Genomic DNA, 16,169 nt, shown 5'->3' on the forward strand with positions numbered 1-16,169 from the left:
AAGACTTCTGCCTAAAGGCCTGACCTTGACACTTAAAACTGTGCTTAAATTGAGATGAAAACTTAATCTTTGTTGATCCTCTCCTTTTCAACTAGTATAAACACCAAGAATAATAATTTAAAAAAATCAGGTCATCAGTAGATTCATATCATGCAGTTGCCATGAACATGGTCTGTAAATAGCAAAAACATTACATTTTTTCCCATTATGATATAAAATGAAAACTAAAATCACCTTTCCAAACATACGAAATACTGATGCTTACATCGTCCCTCTCACATGATCACAACTGCAGCTTCACGGTGCTCCTGAAATCACATGTTGAACTTCCAATATGTGCCTGTTGTACTGTCACATGTCCTCTGTAAGGATAAGCAGCCTCACATGCACTCAGAGCAACCACAAGATACAGCATGCTGTTATTCATTACCTCTAACTCAAATATGGTTTAATGAGTGTTTCATGACTTTGGCAGAGTTCTTTTGATTGAGAAGTTTTTTGTGTGATTTTTGTGAATGGCGAGGCTACAAAACTTTAGAAACACTAATTTCAGGTTGATTTAAATTTTGTTGCATCTATCCCTCGTTCTGCTTTATATCCTGGGAGTCATCTTCCATAGTTCCCAATCAACTTTTGCTTGTGAATAATATGCCTGGATCATTATGAAATAGCGAGAATAGGGGCTTTTGTGTTTCTGAGTATTATAATTAGAGGAGAGGTCAAGAACAAAACAAGATAAGAGAAAAAACGGCAGCTTACTAGAGCTGCCTTTGCTTTTGTATAGAGCTGCCCTAGGTCATACATTGATTTTTGGCAGGAAGTTACCCTGGTCATTTATTCCTCTCCCAGGACCTCTCACCATGTTTCTTTTCTCCTTTCACGCCTCACTTCATGTCTCTTTCCCTCCTGTCAAGTCCAGATTCAAATTTAAATTGATTACTTGACACACCATTTCAATTATGTTACGGCCAAAGCAATGTAAAAGGAAATTGTTATATTTTAAATTTTTTTATTATACACTCTATGTATTTACACTGATAATACGTATTTTAAAGTTCAGAACAATCCTCACTCTCCATCCTCACCCCCACTCCATGAAACCATTTAAGTTGAGTATAAAACTGAAAATCTCTCAACAAGCTGATTTGCTTTCTGAAACAAGTGTTTAGTGTGTCAATAACAATTTTATGTGGTAATGGTATAGCAGTCATGTAGTTCTGTAGATATCCCCGGGCTGATGTGGTATTCGCGCTGAAGCGGAACTACACTTTGCCGTGTTCTGACACGTCAGCTGTAGATGCTGGACACATTTCGGCGTCGCACACACCGCACTTCCTGGTTCTACTGTTTTGACGTCCATCGATGTAATCTTTTTTCCTTCTAAACGGTAGTAAATCTGTTGTGTTTCTGGCATTGTTTACTTGGAGCACGTGTGCGACTCGTCCCATTTCGATCACTTTGAGTTTTCACTGTTTGATTTTGTATATCGGTGATTTGTGATCTGTTTTTTTGAATCGGCATGCTGTCATCATCACTAGGTATGCATGCGTGTGTGAATATCTGCTCACCATTCTGCTGTCATGCATGTTTCGTCCATGATTTTATGTTTTCATTTGATCACTCTGCTTGAAACTATTGCTCTCTGTGTCATGTCCTCTATTTACACATGATTATAGAACATCTGGTAGATTTAAGGTGAACAGTGGCTGGTTTAACACTTGATATGATTCACTGATCAACTGTTGTACATCGTAATCAAGGTTAACCGACTGTTGCAGACATTTCGTCGTTAAATTTTCCTCTTTGTATTTTCTTTCCTAATGTTTCAACAGCCTGTCCGTTGACTGTTGCGCAGAAAAACTGATTCGGTGTATGGTTTCGATTTATCCACTCTGTTAACCAATCTGCCACTGTTTCAGTTTCTGAGGAAATATTGAGACCAAGAGAGTGTCATTGTGAATGCCCCGCATTTTTACTTTTCCTGTAATGTCAAACTAATCAGTCGAACTGTTGAATTGCACCAATACTTATATGCCATCATCTCTGTAGATTTGCTGGGGGCACAGCAATTTTGATGCCTGTGCTCCAACATGGAGTACGATCTGGTCACGCACAAGAACGGGCGACAGAGGAAACTGGCGGGTGCCAACCTCCCACATGAGAATATGAAAGGGGTGCACAGGGGAGAATCGAGCTCCTCTGAACCAGAAGTTGAAGAGGAAGTAGAGGGTCTTATCAAAGAGTCAGACTCTGAAGGCAGGAGAAACAGAATCAAGCCTGGGATTCGGGGCGAGTTAGGCAACGTGGTGCTCCTTCTGTTTCTCTATGTACTACAAGGAATTCCCCTGGGACTGGCTGGTAGTATCCCCCTGATCTTACAGAGTAAAAATGTTAGTTATAAGGATCAAGCTTTCTTCAGTTTTGTCTTCTGGCCATTCAGTCTCAAGCTTCTCTGGGCACCACTGGTGGATGCTCTCTACTGCAGTAGATTCGGTAGAAGGTAAGAAGGAGTTATGTGTACTGTTATGTTGATGTCCTGATCAAAATCATGTTATTCCTGATATATCTCTGTCATGATTCTTCAGGAAGTCATGGCTGGTTCCCACGCAGTACCTGCTGGGCCTCTTCATGCTCTACCTCTCAATGTCAGTTGATCAGCTGTTGCAGAGTGAAGGAGGCCCCAAGGTGGTGACACTTACTGCAGTCTTCTTTATGCTTGCCTTCCTCGCAGCAACACAGGTAGGGGATCATAAAACAGCGACTACACCATCTACAGAAAGATGAATAAAGCATTAACACTATACTTTCTCTTTCATTTAAAAAATGCTGTCTCTTTTCTCCATGCTAGGATATAGCTGTGGATGGTTGGGCCCTGACCATGTTATCCAGGCAGAATGTGGGCTATGCCTCTACTTGCAACTCTGTGGGTCAAACAGCTGGGTACTTCTTGGGAAATGTGCTTTTTCTGGCTCTGGAGTCTGCTGACTTCTGCAACAAATACCTCAGAGTAGTTCCCAAGGACACAGGCATTGTCACTTTGTCAGGTATTAATAAAATCAGATTAAAAATGGAGTAGAAAAATGTGCTATCCCTCAAAAATAAAGTGATACAGTTTGTTAAGTCAGTATTTCATTACGAATGCTTTCTGGTCTTCTGGTACAGACTTCTTGTTTTTCTGGGGGATGGTATTCCTGGTTTCCACGACATTGGTTGCCATCATTAAAAAGGAGAATGAGCACGGCAAAGGAAAGAGAGCAGTGCAGGAAGAGACCCAAGGTGTCATGGAAACCTACAGGCTGCTATTCTCCATCATCAAAATGCCCACACCCTTCACCTTTTGTGTCCTGCTTCTCACTGCTAAAGTATGTTAATATTACTTTATAAATTTCTCTTTTTTCCAAAAAACTGACTTTGCATGCTTTCTGCTAACATTATCATCCTTGTGTGTCCGTTCCATGTTTCAGATTGGTTTCTCTGCAGCAGATGCAGTGACCGGTCTGAAGCTGGTTGAGGCAGGAGTTCCCAAGGAGCAGCTGGCACTACTTGCTGTGCCCATGGTTCCTCTGCAGATTTTGCTGCCTGTTGTCATCAGTAAATACACAGCAGGGCCCAGACCTCTGGATGTCTTCTACAGGGCATTCCCCTTCAGGTTGTTACACAGAAACACAGAGCTGTGCATACACATGTTTAACAAACAAGAAGCTAAGAGGTTTTGCTGCGTTTGTTGTGTTGTGTTTGCAGGCTGCTCATAGGCTTGGAGTATGCTTTTCTGGTGTGGTGGACCCCCAGTGTTAGACAAGAAGGAGGGTTCCCAGTTTATTACTATGCCATTGTGCTGCTTAGCTACGCATTACATCAGGTGTGGTACATTTTCTCTTTTTTTGTAGTGTTTTATGGTACCAGTTTGATGTATTCTGTTTTACCAGTTGCTGGAAATATCTAAACTATCAAATCACATGCCATGAGATATTGTTGATGGTCCCTAAAGCATGAATGTATCAAACTTCAGTCTACCTTTTGACTTTTTCTCTAATGGTACCATTTGGTTAAAATCTTCAGAAAATAGGTGAAATATCTCAGTATTTTACCTAGTTATTAAATGTTTCAAGATGAGGATTTATGCTGATTTGAGTCAAACCCTAACATTTCATCCTACTTTGTCATTGAGTTAATATTTGAACTTTAAATATAAAATGCTTGACATCTTATAGTGTATTGCTGTAAGATCACCAATACACAATTAAGCTTTCCAAAGGCTGAATTTAATGCTGATGCTCATCTCCATCATCAGGTTGAAAGCAATCTAGTTCAGATTTGATGACATGATGTTTTTAATAAATGCTAACTATGAGCATGATAGAATTTAAGCTTTCTGATTTGGGTGTACTGCATGTAATGGATTAAAATACTTAAGAGGGCTTTGAAATGTTATTTCTTCATCTTAACCTTGTTTAGGATCTGTATTAATCATTAAAGAACATAGATTGGGGGGAAAAGGTTTTAAAATTCCTGAGAAGTGAACAACTGTTATCCATGTTTCTATAGGTGGCGTTGTACAGTATGTATGTGGCCTGCATGGCCTTCCATGCCAAAGTCAGTGACCCACTCATCGGAGGGACCTACATGACCCTGCTGAACACTGTCACTAACCTCGGTGGAAACTGGCCTTCCACTGTGGCTCTTTGGTTGGTGGATCCACTGACCTCAAAGGAGTGTCAGGGAGCTGCAGCGCAAACCTGTGGCTCTGTAGAGGAGTCAGCGGTGAGTAAGAAGCAGTTGAGGGTGTGTGTGGGTGTGAGGAGATATTCAAAGTGGATATTTAAACTAAGTTTTTTCCTTCTCCTCATCTCCAGCTCTGTGTAAAGGAGGGCGGTGCTTGTGTGACGACATTGGATGGCTACTACGTGGAGTCTGTGGTGTGTGTTGTGATTGGTTTAGCTTGGTGGGTGTGGTTAGGGAAGAAAATGAGACGACTGCAGGAGCAGAGCCCGGCTGCTTGGAGGTGCAGAGCTGATCAGTAACACCACCAGAAGCACTGACTCTTATGTGTTCTTGTATTCTTTTCTTCATGAGTGACTGAAAGGTGGAAAAAAATACTTCCACCCTTATCTGTCTGTTTAGTCTCTGTGATCACTCTCAAGCTGCTACATTTAGAAAACAATGTTTCTCACAGTTGCTATCATGAAGGACGTAACTTGATGAAAGATACTGTCTTTGAGAAGATAAATCGTTCCTATGGTTCTTCTCTCCAGCTGTAACAGAGGCCTCAAATGTATAAAAACTGTTAGACTAGCTAAGAACCTTTTCTTTTAAACCAAAACATACAAACCAAATAATCAAATCTAGGTTTAACCTGCTTTTATGTCTCGATAGTCGAGTTCATTTGCATTTAGCCCCAAGTGGCAACAAACAAAAACATGAAATATGAGCTCTTAACTCAGCTCTTGCGAATTTGCCTTCCTGCCCTGGAGCATATCAATGACAAAAGGATACTTATAGGGAAGTCCAGGCAAAAAAAAACTACTGTATACCCTTATACTGACTGTACTTGTCTAGAACTGTCCTGTTTTTGTATAGTACACTCACCTGTTAAACACAGCAGGTTAAACCCAGTAAAAATATTATTCCTCTTTGTTCTATCTGTTCATATTCTGTATCACTCTCTTGTTTCATGTGTTTGTTTTTCAATATTTTCTTTCCTCTGATCAGATTTGTGCCTTGGTAGACTTTTCTATTGAGCAATATAGAGATAGTCCTGTTTGAGCTACAGTTAAACTGTCAAAGTGGGCGAGGGCAGACTTTATTTGGGTAAACAAACAACTCTACTGCTTTCATAACCCGGTTATTTTCCATTCTAAGGACACACTCCCTGTGAACTACTCCAACTTGGTCAGTGTAGGCATAAAATATAACCAATGTTATTAATTACTCTGAAAAATTATATTATGGAGAAATTTTCTGTCCTGAAAATCTGGTCAGTTTTACTCATCATAGGACCAAATCAAATCCTTCAAAGTAGTGGCACAAAATGTCATCAAAAGGGTTTAATTGATTATTTTTACTCAGCTAAAGTTGCCATTAGAAAGGTATGTTGCTTTAAAAATACACATACTCAAAAATGATGTGTAATCTGGGTTTGGGTTAGCTATGGTAACTTTTGCAGCATTTACCTGTTACAAAGATGTATTACTGCTCTGATACTTGCATATGTAAATACCACCATAAGGCACTTCAATTAATAATGCAACATACTATTCCAGAAATCCTCGTTTGGAAAGCTTTGTAGTTTAGAAACATTATTCCATGTGAGTGACACATTTACACCAGCCCAGAAAAAAATATACTGTTCATGTGTTTTCCCTTAAAATACAACTGAGAGCCTTACACAGAAGCCCTGAAGTCAATATGACAAACAACACCTGGTAAATGTTTTGTAAATTGTACATAGTTGTACATGTTACAGTATTTTCTCTAAAGCCAGCATTGAACATCCACATGCTTTGTTGAATGTTAATGTTTAAGCACACATCAGGGTTCATGTGGGGATGAACTTTTAACTCATCTAACTCTTCAGCCTGACCACCTTTTTTTTGTTTTGTTTTGCAGCCTTTTCTATAGAAATGCACAAAAACCCACTGTAATATGATATTTTCTACTCAGACGTGTCAGACTACAATCATTCTCTCTGAACATTTAGCGGCTTATTCCAGCTGTGAGAATAAATTTAATTTCTTTGAATGGTTTTTGGGATCACGTTAGACTTTTTGGTGCTTGTAGTGTTTTTGTTCTTCACTTTATCACAAGTTTATCATGAGTGAAATCTTTTGTTTTTTTAATCTTTGCACATCTTTTGTTAAAGGGTCCCAATCTTTAATCAAATAAAAGGATGGCACAGGGTGACGGGGAAATTTAAATATACTTGCAGCTGTAATCTGATGTTCTGATGAGAAACATGATACACTTTGTAGGATGTGATGAGATTTAAAATAAATCTTGTAATAAAAGGAATATGCTCACTTCTGAGTTTGCTTCCACGTCCATTTCTCTTAACTCTGAATACAGATGATGAGCAATACACAAGAAACACAGGGCACTGTACTTTTTTCACATTTTATTATAATTTCCTTGCTTTTCAGGAATTCTTAAATTCCCCTCCTATAGATGGGAATGCTGATGCAGGAGGCTGTAAATGCTGCCCTAGCCTTTTGGAGCACAACTGCAAACCAGATCAACTGGTGTCACAGTCTCTGATTTTCATCAATCTGGGGGGTCAGACTTTCTGTCACTACTTTGACCCACAGCCAGGGCGGAGTCCTGCAAAGCAGTGCCAAGACCAGTTTTATGTTGTCGGTACAGATGGCGATCAAACTAAACGATATGATTCATTTAGAGAGACATCCAAAAGCATTGTATGCCTGAAGAGCAGATAACTGAAGTATGGTTCCCACATCAATTCAACTGTTCGATATCATTCACAACACCAATACCAGAAGAATTTAAAAATTCTACTTTTTTTTTCTCTTTTAATTTGGACGATCTGATCCACCTTTTACCAACAGCACAGTTAATGCATCCATTTCTAACACACTGTTAGACATAAAGCTATAATTATCGATAACAGGAAGCCAACTTACCCGCCACTCCAAATGATTTTTTTGATTCTTTTTTTCATAACAGACCTAATTAATATTTTTTCCTCAGAAGCAGGGAGCACTTTCATCTTAACATGAACGATCAGAATCTCCCGATGGCAGCAATTTCCTTGCTGTCTATCAATCAAATAGCAGAGAGCACTTTTGACAAAGTCTTTTACTGTAGACAGACTGCATTTCTGGGTGAAACTGCTTGCAGACCAGCTAAACAAAGGTCATGGTGCACCCCAAAAAAAGATTTTAAATCCTACCGGTCCATTTCAGAGAGAGAAGGGGTCAGACGATTAAGGTCATGTGACCTGAGGTGTCGGATGGGAAGAGGTGAGATGGTGATGCTGCCAGTAGCACTTGAACTGAAGCACGCTGGAGTTCCAGACCGACGTACAAACTCCAGGTTGTGACAGTATACGTAGTGTGAAGATGTGCAATTTTAAAATTTAAATTGTCTGTAGCATCCATATGTTTTTGCTTTGTTTTAAAAAATATCAACAAAAGAAAAACAAAAAAGAGTCAAGAAAGAAACTCTCCTAAAGAGGTGCGGTGGGTCATAGGTTCATACGTAGATGCTCAGGCCGTTTAGCCACGACGGGATAGGCCTGCTGCTTCATCTGAGCCAGGTTGACCCCGGCAGGCTGTCGGATGGGGAGAGGGGCTGAGGCCTCAGAGCTAGTTGTGACATCCATTTGCTCTGGAGTAGACAGCTCCATGGCCTGCTCCTGTGGTGACTGGAGGACACTTTGTCCAACTCCAGGGACGAGGGGGCTCCGGGCCCAGCATTCCCCTCCTGAGAACTTCACCGGGCTGGTCAGACAGGAAGAGGGGAGGCATTTGTTTAAATGACCAACAGGTTTTAAGCTTCTAGTGCTTCAAAATTGGGAAAAATGAATAAAATAAATAAAAGCAGTAATGGACTGGTATGTGTATGAGGTCTAAAGCTCCTGCAGCAGACACACAGACATACCTGAGAGGTGTTCTTGGGCTGCCCATGATTCGTCTCGGTGAGCGGACTTTTGGCTCAAATGCAAACCTTTCTTTAATGTTTTCCAGGACTGATGGAGCTACATATGTGAAACCCTGGACAGAAAAAAAGATATTAAAGGTAGGCAGAGTCATTTTTGAGACAGTTAGCAGAGCAGTGGATGTTTTTGGTTTGCTTAACCCCGAGTAAAAGAAGAATAAAAAGATGGGGATATGTAGCCAGAGGGATTACCAGGAAGGCTTGGTTGGCACTCTCACTGAGGGTTGAGTCATCTGGACTGTCGACTGGTGTCTGACTGGTGAATTTTGAGTCAAACTGACTCACATCTTCAGCTGATTGCTGGGAATATCAAAGAATAAAGTGGGTAACATGAGTAAATGCCTCAACTGACCTATGTACAAGTAGTGTTATCGTAAGAAAAGACTTGTGCTTTCTTAATATCTCGAAGATATGTAACCAAGACAAACCTCATTTTGAGACTCAGAAGTGTTGTTTATCCGTAATCAACTTCAAACATTCTATTTTTTTTTTTAATAAAAAAGAGATTCATCTGACTCTTGTTGAGTCCAAACTGCAGCTTTTCCACTCACCAAAAAGGGTTTAAAGGGTGGCTCTACTTTCCGAGCAAGCAGATCCTCCCAGTTTATGTGTCGGAAGAAGGGATGAGCCTGTGGGACATCAAATACAAAGAGTGTGGGTGATCAAAGGTTTGGAAAAAACAAAAACAAAAAAAAGAAACACTGCTGCTCAATCTGCCAACGTGGGTCGGTTTTTTTGACTCTTTTGTTCAGCCTTTTCTTACTACTCACCTGAACCTCTGTGGCATCTCCTGCTCCAGCTCCCAGCCGTGATGAGGCGTTTCTCTTCAGCAGCTGAAACCAGAAGTCAGGTGTCAAAACGCACAACATCTCCAGGATTATTTGAGATGTACAAGGTTTACGTCTAAAAGAAACCCTTCATTATAAAACATGCTGACCTTCTGAATTAACACTTTTCCTGTCATTTATAAGTGGTAAACAATGCAACTGGTTTCTGTACTTTGAGAAAAGCAGAAAAATAAATTCATCCATGGGCCACCCTGAGCAGAACAGGCAACCATAAGAAGCAACTACTAGACATCACAAGATTGAATAAAAATGGCAGCCCAAGTCATGTGATTACTTCAGGGGAACAAATCTGTCTTTTTCACAGAGATAACTGTATTCTACAAACATAACATAGAAGAAATACCCGTTTCAGGAGATCCCTGGCTTCTTGTGTGAGGTAGGGTGGGAGGCTGAGCTTACACTTCAGGATCTTGTCAATAGTCTTCTTTCTGTTTTCACCTGTGAAGGGTGGCTGCCATGAGCAAAGAAAATAAGAGGTTATTCAGACAATCCCAGCTATGGTGAAAAGAACTTAAATGATTTCTGGGGAACTCATAAAGTTTGAACTCACCGCTCCTGTGAGCATGTCGTACATCAAAGCGCCCAGACTCCACCAGTCCACCGCTCTGTTGTGTCCACTTCTCATCAAAATCTCCGGAGCCCTGCAACACAGTATACAGACTAATGTTACAGTGTGAAACAGCAGCACTCTATTTGTCACATAGTAAAAGGTCGTAGTAAAACTTTTCAACTTTGGACCCCCTAGGGGTCCTGACACCCACTTTGCTAACCTTGGTTATAACAGATGTAATGATGCTGTGAACCACAGTCATCATAGAACAGCAGTGAGCACAAAAAACAGAATAACTTAATTTGTCAAGAAAGTGAAAAATTGTCTTCAGCTTCACAAAAATTTATAAAGCACCCTAAATCACAAGCAAGACAACAGTCAAAAACAATAATACATGAAAATAAATTAATAATTTAATAAATTGTATAAAATAAAAATAACAGATAATTTTAAGAAGATTTTGACCTTATCAGAATATACCGTGCTGGCTTTTGAAAAGAAGAAGTAAATTAAAATAGATTCCACAGTAGGGATGCACGATATTATCGGCACAATATCGGTATCGGCTGATATGAAAATTTCTGCCGATATGCACAGCCGATAAGGTGCTATCCAGTTAGGATTATTATTATTTTCCATCTGAAAAATAAGCTCCTTGAATAAAATGTAGCACTTCATTTATTTGCACTGCAGAGCTCTGTGTCTGTCACCAGGTTGTTACAGTAGCTCTAAAATAATCAAATGCAACTTGGTTATGTTTAAAAATGCATTGTACATTTAAAGTTCATGTGATCTAAAGAAATTATTTTTCTGTATTTCAATACTGAATGTCTTGAGTTTGAAAAAATAATACATTTCTTATTTATGGCAAAATCAAATGTTTTTTGTCTTGTTTTATGTGTGTTTCATAAACAAATAAGACCTTCACAATTAGAGTAACATATAAATTCCAGTACAGGATAGACTTAGCTTTCTTTACAGTGAAAAAAACAAACAAACTTGTGATTATCAGTATCGGCCAAAAGGGGTTTCGATATATCGGCATATCGGCTATCGGCAAAAATCCACTATCGTGCATCCCTATTCCATAGTCATTACTGTGTCGGCTAGTTAGTATTTCTGGTTTTATATCATCTCAAACTGGAATCAAAAGATTACAGAATTTATCATGTAAATAGTGCAAAAATGAAACTTTTTTGGCAGAGAAAAGGACCAAAACCTTTTAAATAGAGATCACACAAACATCAACTCAAATGTTTGGATTCATTAAAATGACCGAAATTCAGTGGTGAAGTTGACTAAAAGACTACCTTCTGCAATAGTTATCTGCTTTGTTTCTCAACCAAGTGACCCGGCTGACTGGGTTTCCCTGTCAGTTTTAAAACAACTACTGAAAAGTACCTCACACAACCCCAGGTAAAAAATATCCATTTAAAACAACAGTGAGCATGAAAATAAAGAGACTGAGTTAACTTAGCATGTTTGTGTTTGTTGACCATAAATGGCGTGCAGACGGTGTGACTGATGGTGATGAGAGAACAAGACTTACATGTACTCAATGGTGCCACAAAAAGTGTGGGTGACTGTGCCATCGTGAATTGACTCTTTACAAAGCCCAAAGTCTGTCAACTTTACATGACCTGAAAGGAAAACAACACACAAGCTAATAAATTCACAGTTCTCATACCACCTAGTGGCTGAAATAAAAATAGCCGTACAAGTCGATTCAATTTTTGTTTTGGTTCTGTGTTAAACTGTAGGATCACTTTTAAACAAATTCAGCAAAACAAGAGTTCATGTTTTCTATGCAAACATGCATGGAAATACACACACCTTGACTATTGAGCATTATGTTTTCAGGTTTCAGGTCTCTGTAGATGATTCCTTTCTGGTGCAGGTGGCCCAGAGCCATGGAGATCTCTGCCAGGTAGAAACTACACAAAAACAGCAAATCATTTATTTCATAGTTTTATGTAGTAAGTGTTAACTTTGTGGTCAAAAATGGTTCAACTGTTCTGAAGTCAATTCTTTATAAACTTTATCTAACCTAATGGAAGAGATTAATTAGTGTTGTCATTTCAGAACCACTCACCAGGCTGTGTCTTCCATGAAGATGCCCTCCCTCTCCAGCTGCATGAAGAGTTCTCCTCCTGCACGACACACATTTATGTGGTTAACACAAGTGACACACATATGCAGTCCTCTGAGCTGCAAAGTTGAAATACTCTTACTGATGATCTTGAAAGATGAGAAGGATACAAAGAAGAGCGTTTTAAAAAAATTCTATGACTTACAAACAAAACCTGAGGCACACTTCATGAATCCATCCATAACAAATCGTGGTCTTCAACACTAAGCTACAAATACACTGCTTACACACTTTCAGCTGTGTGTACAGAATTTTGGACTCACCACTCAGATACTCAAGAATGAGATAGAGCTTCCCTCCCGTCTGGAAGGCGTAGATAAGATCAACAATGAATGGATGCTTCACTTCCTCTAGGATGTTCCTCTCCGCCTTTGTGTGAGCTGTGTCCTTGGCGTTGCGTACAATCATAGCCTGTTGCCAGCCAATCAGAAGACATGAACCCACATTTGTTAAAGACACAGTGCAGATGTGATGTTTGGCTGCATTGTTGGCTGCTTCCTTTGGCTGTCCTGTAAAAGTGTGAATAGAAAGTATCTCTTTTCCAAATATAAGAGAAGCTGATCTGAATTAACCCATTAACCCACCAGCAATCTCGCTCAGATGAATGAGTGACATTTGTTGAATGCTGCTGATCTAATTTAATAACAATAAAAATCTAACCAGTGCTCTCCAGGGGTTGTTCCAATATCTCATTCAAAAATGTTACTCTTAAGTTTTGCAATGAACTCTAGGCCATGTAACTGCACTTGATTGCGAGTCTTCATGAGTTCTTCAGCTTTATACATGCACCGACAGATCTTTTTTGTTGCTGCTCAAAGCCTTCTGCTCAACTGCTCCAGGGTTTATTCATATTTGCTCTCTCCTTGTGTTACAAGCTACAGCGATGTTGTCACAGTTTGAATGTTACAACTGTGAAGAAGCTTCAATGGGCCAACTGAGGCCAAAATAAGACTTTTGATTTCAATGGTTGCAGTACTTGCAACTAAAGTCTGAAAATGTCCTGACTTCCCGACACTTAATGACTTAAGTGGAGTATTCTGACTTTTCAGCCCCTTTTTCCACCTTTCTGGATGACAATCAAATGTCTAAGGTCCATGTTTGTCAAATGCAACTGAAAATTTACAAACCCTCTGGGATTAAGCCTGGTTGACCTCATGCAGTTTACATCAACCTGATCCAAAATGAAAGTGTGTAACAACTTCTTAGGTACATGAATTATGACTGTCCACCTGCCGGGACCCCAAACAGGTTGGGATAGTTCTGCTGCTCTTCTACCGCCAAGCAAAGTTATGAATAATGTCCTTGTTTGAGCAAGTTAGCAAAGTGTGTTCTCTTTTAACCCTACAGTTAGAGCTGCACCTATGTCACTCTGACAATTCTGGGCAAGTCAAGACTCATTGCTCACTTTAAGAAGCTTCATAAACATTTCACATATGGATGACCTTGCAAAAAAAGCAAACGCTTGTCATTTACAAACACAGGAGTCTGTTACACGGGTAACTATAGCCTGTTAGACGGAAGCAGTGTGAAAATCAAGCAGAACCTAATGGGCTGAGGCAGAGTGTTTCAAGTGCCAATGCTGAAGCTGCAGCACAGCGCAGATGGCAATCTACCAACAAGCTCTGAAACCTAACCCCACTACTAGCTACAAGGACAGCCAATATTTGCAGGCAAACTCATAATATGTATTTGTTATACCAGGCAAGCAATCAAGTCCTTATGATAGACTGAGACTGACTTCTTTGATTAATTAGGAAGGAAATGTTTTGTCATTAATAAAGAAATAATCAAGTACCTTTTTTAACACTTTCATGGCAAATATCTTGCCTGCTGCTGCTCCAACCACTTTGCGAACTTGGAAAACCTGCAAGGATGAAAAATATTTAACATGCTTAGAATCATTAAGTGGCATAACTCTGCTCCATAAAACAGATGGCAAGTGATCCAAGAAATATAATTTAAAAGTCTGCCTGGGTTTTAACTTTACACTTGTATAATTTGCCACTTTGTGGGAAATTCGGGTACCTTTCCATAACCACCTTTCCCCAGAACCCGCAGCAGCTCAAAGCACTCTGGTCTGATGTTCTCAGTTCCCTGATTGACGTTGTCCTCTGATATCTCAATTTTCTCGCAGTCGTCCATATTGCTGCAGAGATTTGTCACATTATGCTCACATCCTTTCTCAGGCAAAGACACATAATTTATGAACCCGAGCCTAGTCAGACACACAAGGAATACTTACAACTCAAATCCACTACACTGGTCCATGATCTCATTGAGCTGAGCCTGAAAAGGGAAGAAAAGGGAAAACAGAATAATTACCGAACTGTAAATGGAACACAGCTCATTTAAGTCTGAATAACATAACATAACATAACATAATACTTAGTACTCACTCATATCAAACTAAAGAAAATGTGTTGTATTATTTTTGCATTAAAGACCTCAACAATTATTGGTAAACTGATCCAGAATTTCTCCCAAGAACCACTAAGACCGATCAGACTATCCAAAAGATTAGCAAAGCATAACCGCCAGTTGGAGACTTTCTGCTTTGCTCTGTTTTGACTGTTTATTTCAACTTGCACAAAATCACAACACAGAAATACATCACATTGTGACAATAACAATTTTAACTATGGCTGTTTCTTGTCATTTTAAAAACCAAACAACTGTGTGATCAGATTATGCAGGACTGAAAAAAAGCACACACACAAGACGTAGCTGTATTTAGACTACTCCCATTTGTAATATAATTTTGGCAATAACATGCCTGTTAAAAAGTGTGTTTGGCTTCATCTTTGCACAGAAGCTGTGAACTGATACTGACAAACAAGAGCTGCAGTGATGAAATAGTTGCCCAATACATGCTAACTAAACAAAAACATGGTGCAGGATACCAAGCGAGAGTTAGTCTGAATTTCAAATTCAATCAGCGTTATGATCGTGGAACAGCAGTTGGTGATATTTTTGTTTTGCATTTATAAGTGTTTAACAAATCGTTAGAGTAGTTGTTATTGTGACAATTTAATAAACGGATTCTGTATAGTGCTACTGCATTTAGGACTCAGTTTGAACAGTTGCACTCAGTTCGCAACATGAACTCAATACGGACCCACACTGTTACAGCCATGCCAAAATAAACTGTTGCACACCGAGCCACATTTAACACTGCAGAACCTTTCATCAAGTAAGGCTTAGCTTACTCAAGTCCAACATGACAGCAATGGCTTTTGAACGGAAAAGTGTTTACGACACATGACTGTTATAACCTGCTGTCGTCAACAATAAAACAAAAACAGAACAAGTGACATCTCTGTCACGTTCGCTGTCAGTATGATAGCGAAGGAGCATTAGCATGTGCTAACTCCGTTCGAAAAGGCCCGAGAGCCCCGGCTGCAGGAGCAGGCCCGTGGCGGCTGCTGGCAGGCTAACAGCTAGCTCGCTGCTGTGCATGAACAGTTTCAGCTGTGACAACTCTCGCAGTGACGTTCAACATCGTCTAGTCAAGTACCTCCTCATTCTCGTCGTCGGAGACATTATCCTCCGGCTGGTCCAAATCAATGTCAAACACTCCAGCCATGGCAGCGCCTCGCTCGGATCTCTCTGTCACAGGCTGCAGGAATAGCAAGCGTCCCCCACCTCATGGACAAACACACACTGCCGCCATAACCGGCTACTACACTGAGCGTGCGCACTGCAGCACTCAACCAAAGGGGCGGTAACTACTGAGCGATTTGCTCTTATTTGTCAATAACAACCACATAAAACAACAAAACGCACACTGTTAACAGAAAAAAACTTCGATAAAATAGACTTTTTTCCCCAACAGATTTTCAATAAAGCATTTAGTTTCTCTGAATAATACAGAATTGTTCCTCTGAAATGTTACAGTTTAATCTAATAAATCCTGTCATAATTTAGTAGTTGCGAACAAAAAAAATTCCCCTGA

At 39.8% G+C, this 16,169-nt stretch overlaps 2 protein-coding genes across 4 annotated transcripts; one reads left to right on the forward strand and one right to left on the reverse strand.

Annotated features, from left to right (window-relative positions):
- Positions 1-1,245: 1,245 nt before the first annotated feature.
- Positions 1,246-7,010, forward strand: slc33a1 (solute carrier family 33 member 1). Of its 3 annotated transcripts, none has more exons than XM_074679266.1 (9): positions 1,246-1,387; positions 2,050-2,500; positions 2,586-2,739; positions 2,849-3,044; positions 3,163-3,362; positions 3,465-3,649; positions 3,742-3,859; positions 4,546-4,761; positions 4,854-7,010. In XM_074679266.1, the coding sequence occupies exons 2-9, from the start codon at positions 2,091-2,093 to the stop codon at positions 5,019-5,021; spliced, it is 1,647 nt and encodes a 548-aa protein (XP_074535367.1). In that variant the 5' UTR covers positions 1,246-1,387; positions 2,050-2,090; the 3' UTR covers positions 5,022-7,010. The 3 variants fall into 3 exon arrangements, with proteins under 3 accessions (XP_074535367.1, XP_074535369.1, XP_074535368.1); XM_074679268.1 differs by having other exon boundaries at positions 1,246-1,364; XM_074679267.1 differs by lacking the exon at positions 1,246-1,387 and adding an exon at positions 1,394-1,538.
- An 89-nt stretch (positions 7,011-7,099) lies between these two features.
- rps6kb1b (ribosomal protein S6 kinase b, polypeptide 1b) lies at positions 7,100-15,920 on the reverse strand. Its single transcript, XM_074679269.1, has 15 exons — positions 15,732-15,920; positions 14,460-14,503; positions 14,243-14,363; positions 14,013-14,081; positions 12,481-12,628; positions 12,161-12,218; positions 11,902-12,002; positions 11,618-11,708; positions 10,069-10,159; positions 9,862-9,969; positions 9,441-9,503; positions 9,222-9,299; positions 8,863-8,970; positions 8,614-8,726; positions 7,100-8,453 (listed from the first exon to the last, which is right to left on the reverse strand). Exons 1-15 carry the CDS (start codon positions 15,798-15,800, stop codon positions 8,198-8,200), a joined length of 1,518 nt encoding a protein of 505 aa, XP_074535370.1. The 5' UTR covers positions 15,801-15,920; the 3' UTR covers positions 7,100-8,197.
- Between the last annotated feature and the right edge of the window lie 249 nt (positions 15,921-16,169).

The sequence above is a fragment of the Halichoeres trimaculatus genome, unplaced genomic scaffold (genome assembly GCF_033239565.1).
Source record: "Halichoeres trimaculatus isolate MK-OKI-2021-1 unplaced genomic scaffold, fHalTri1.1 fHalTri1_scaffold_9, whole genome shotgun sequence".
NCBI lineage: Eukaryota > Metazoa > Chordata > Actinopteri > Labriformes > Labridae > Halichoeres > Halichoeres trimaculatus.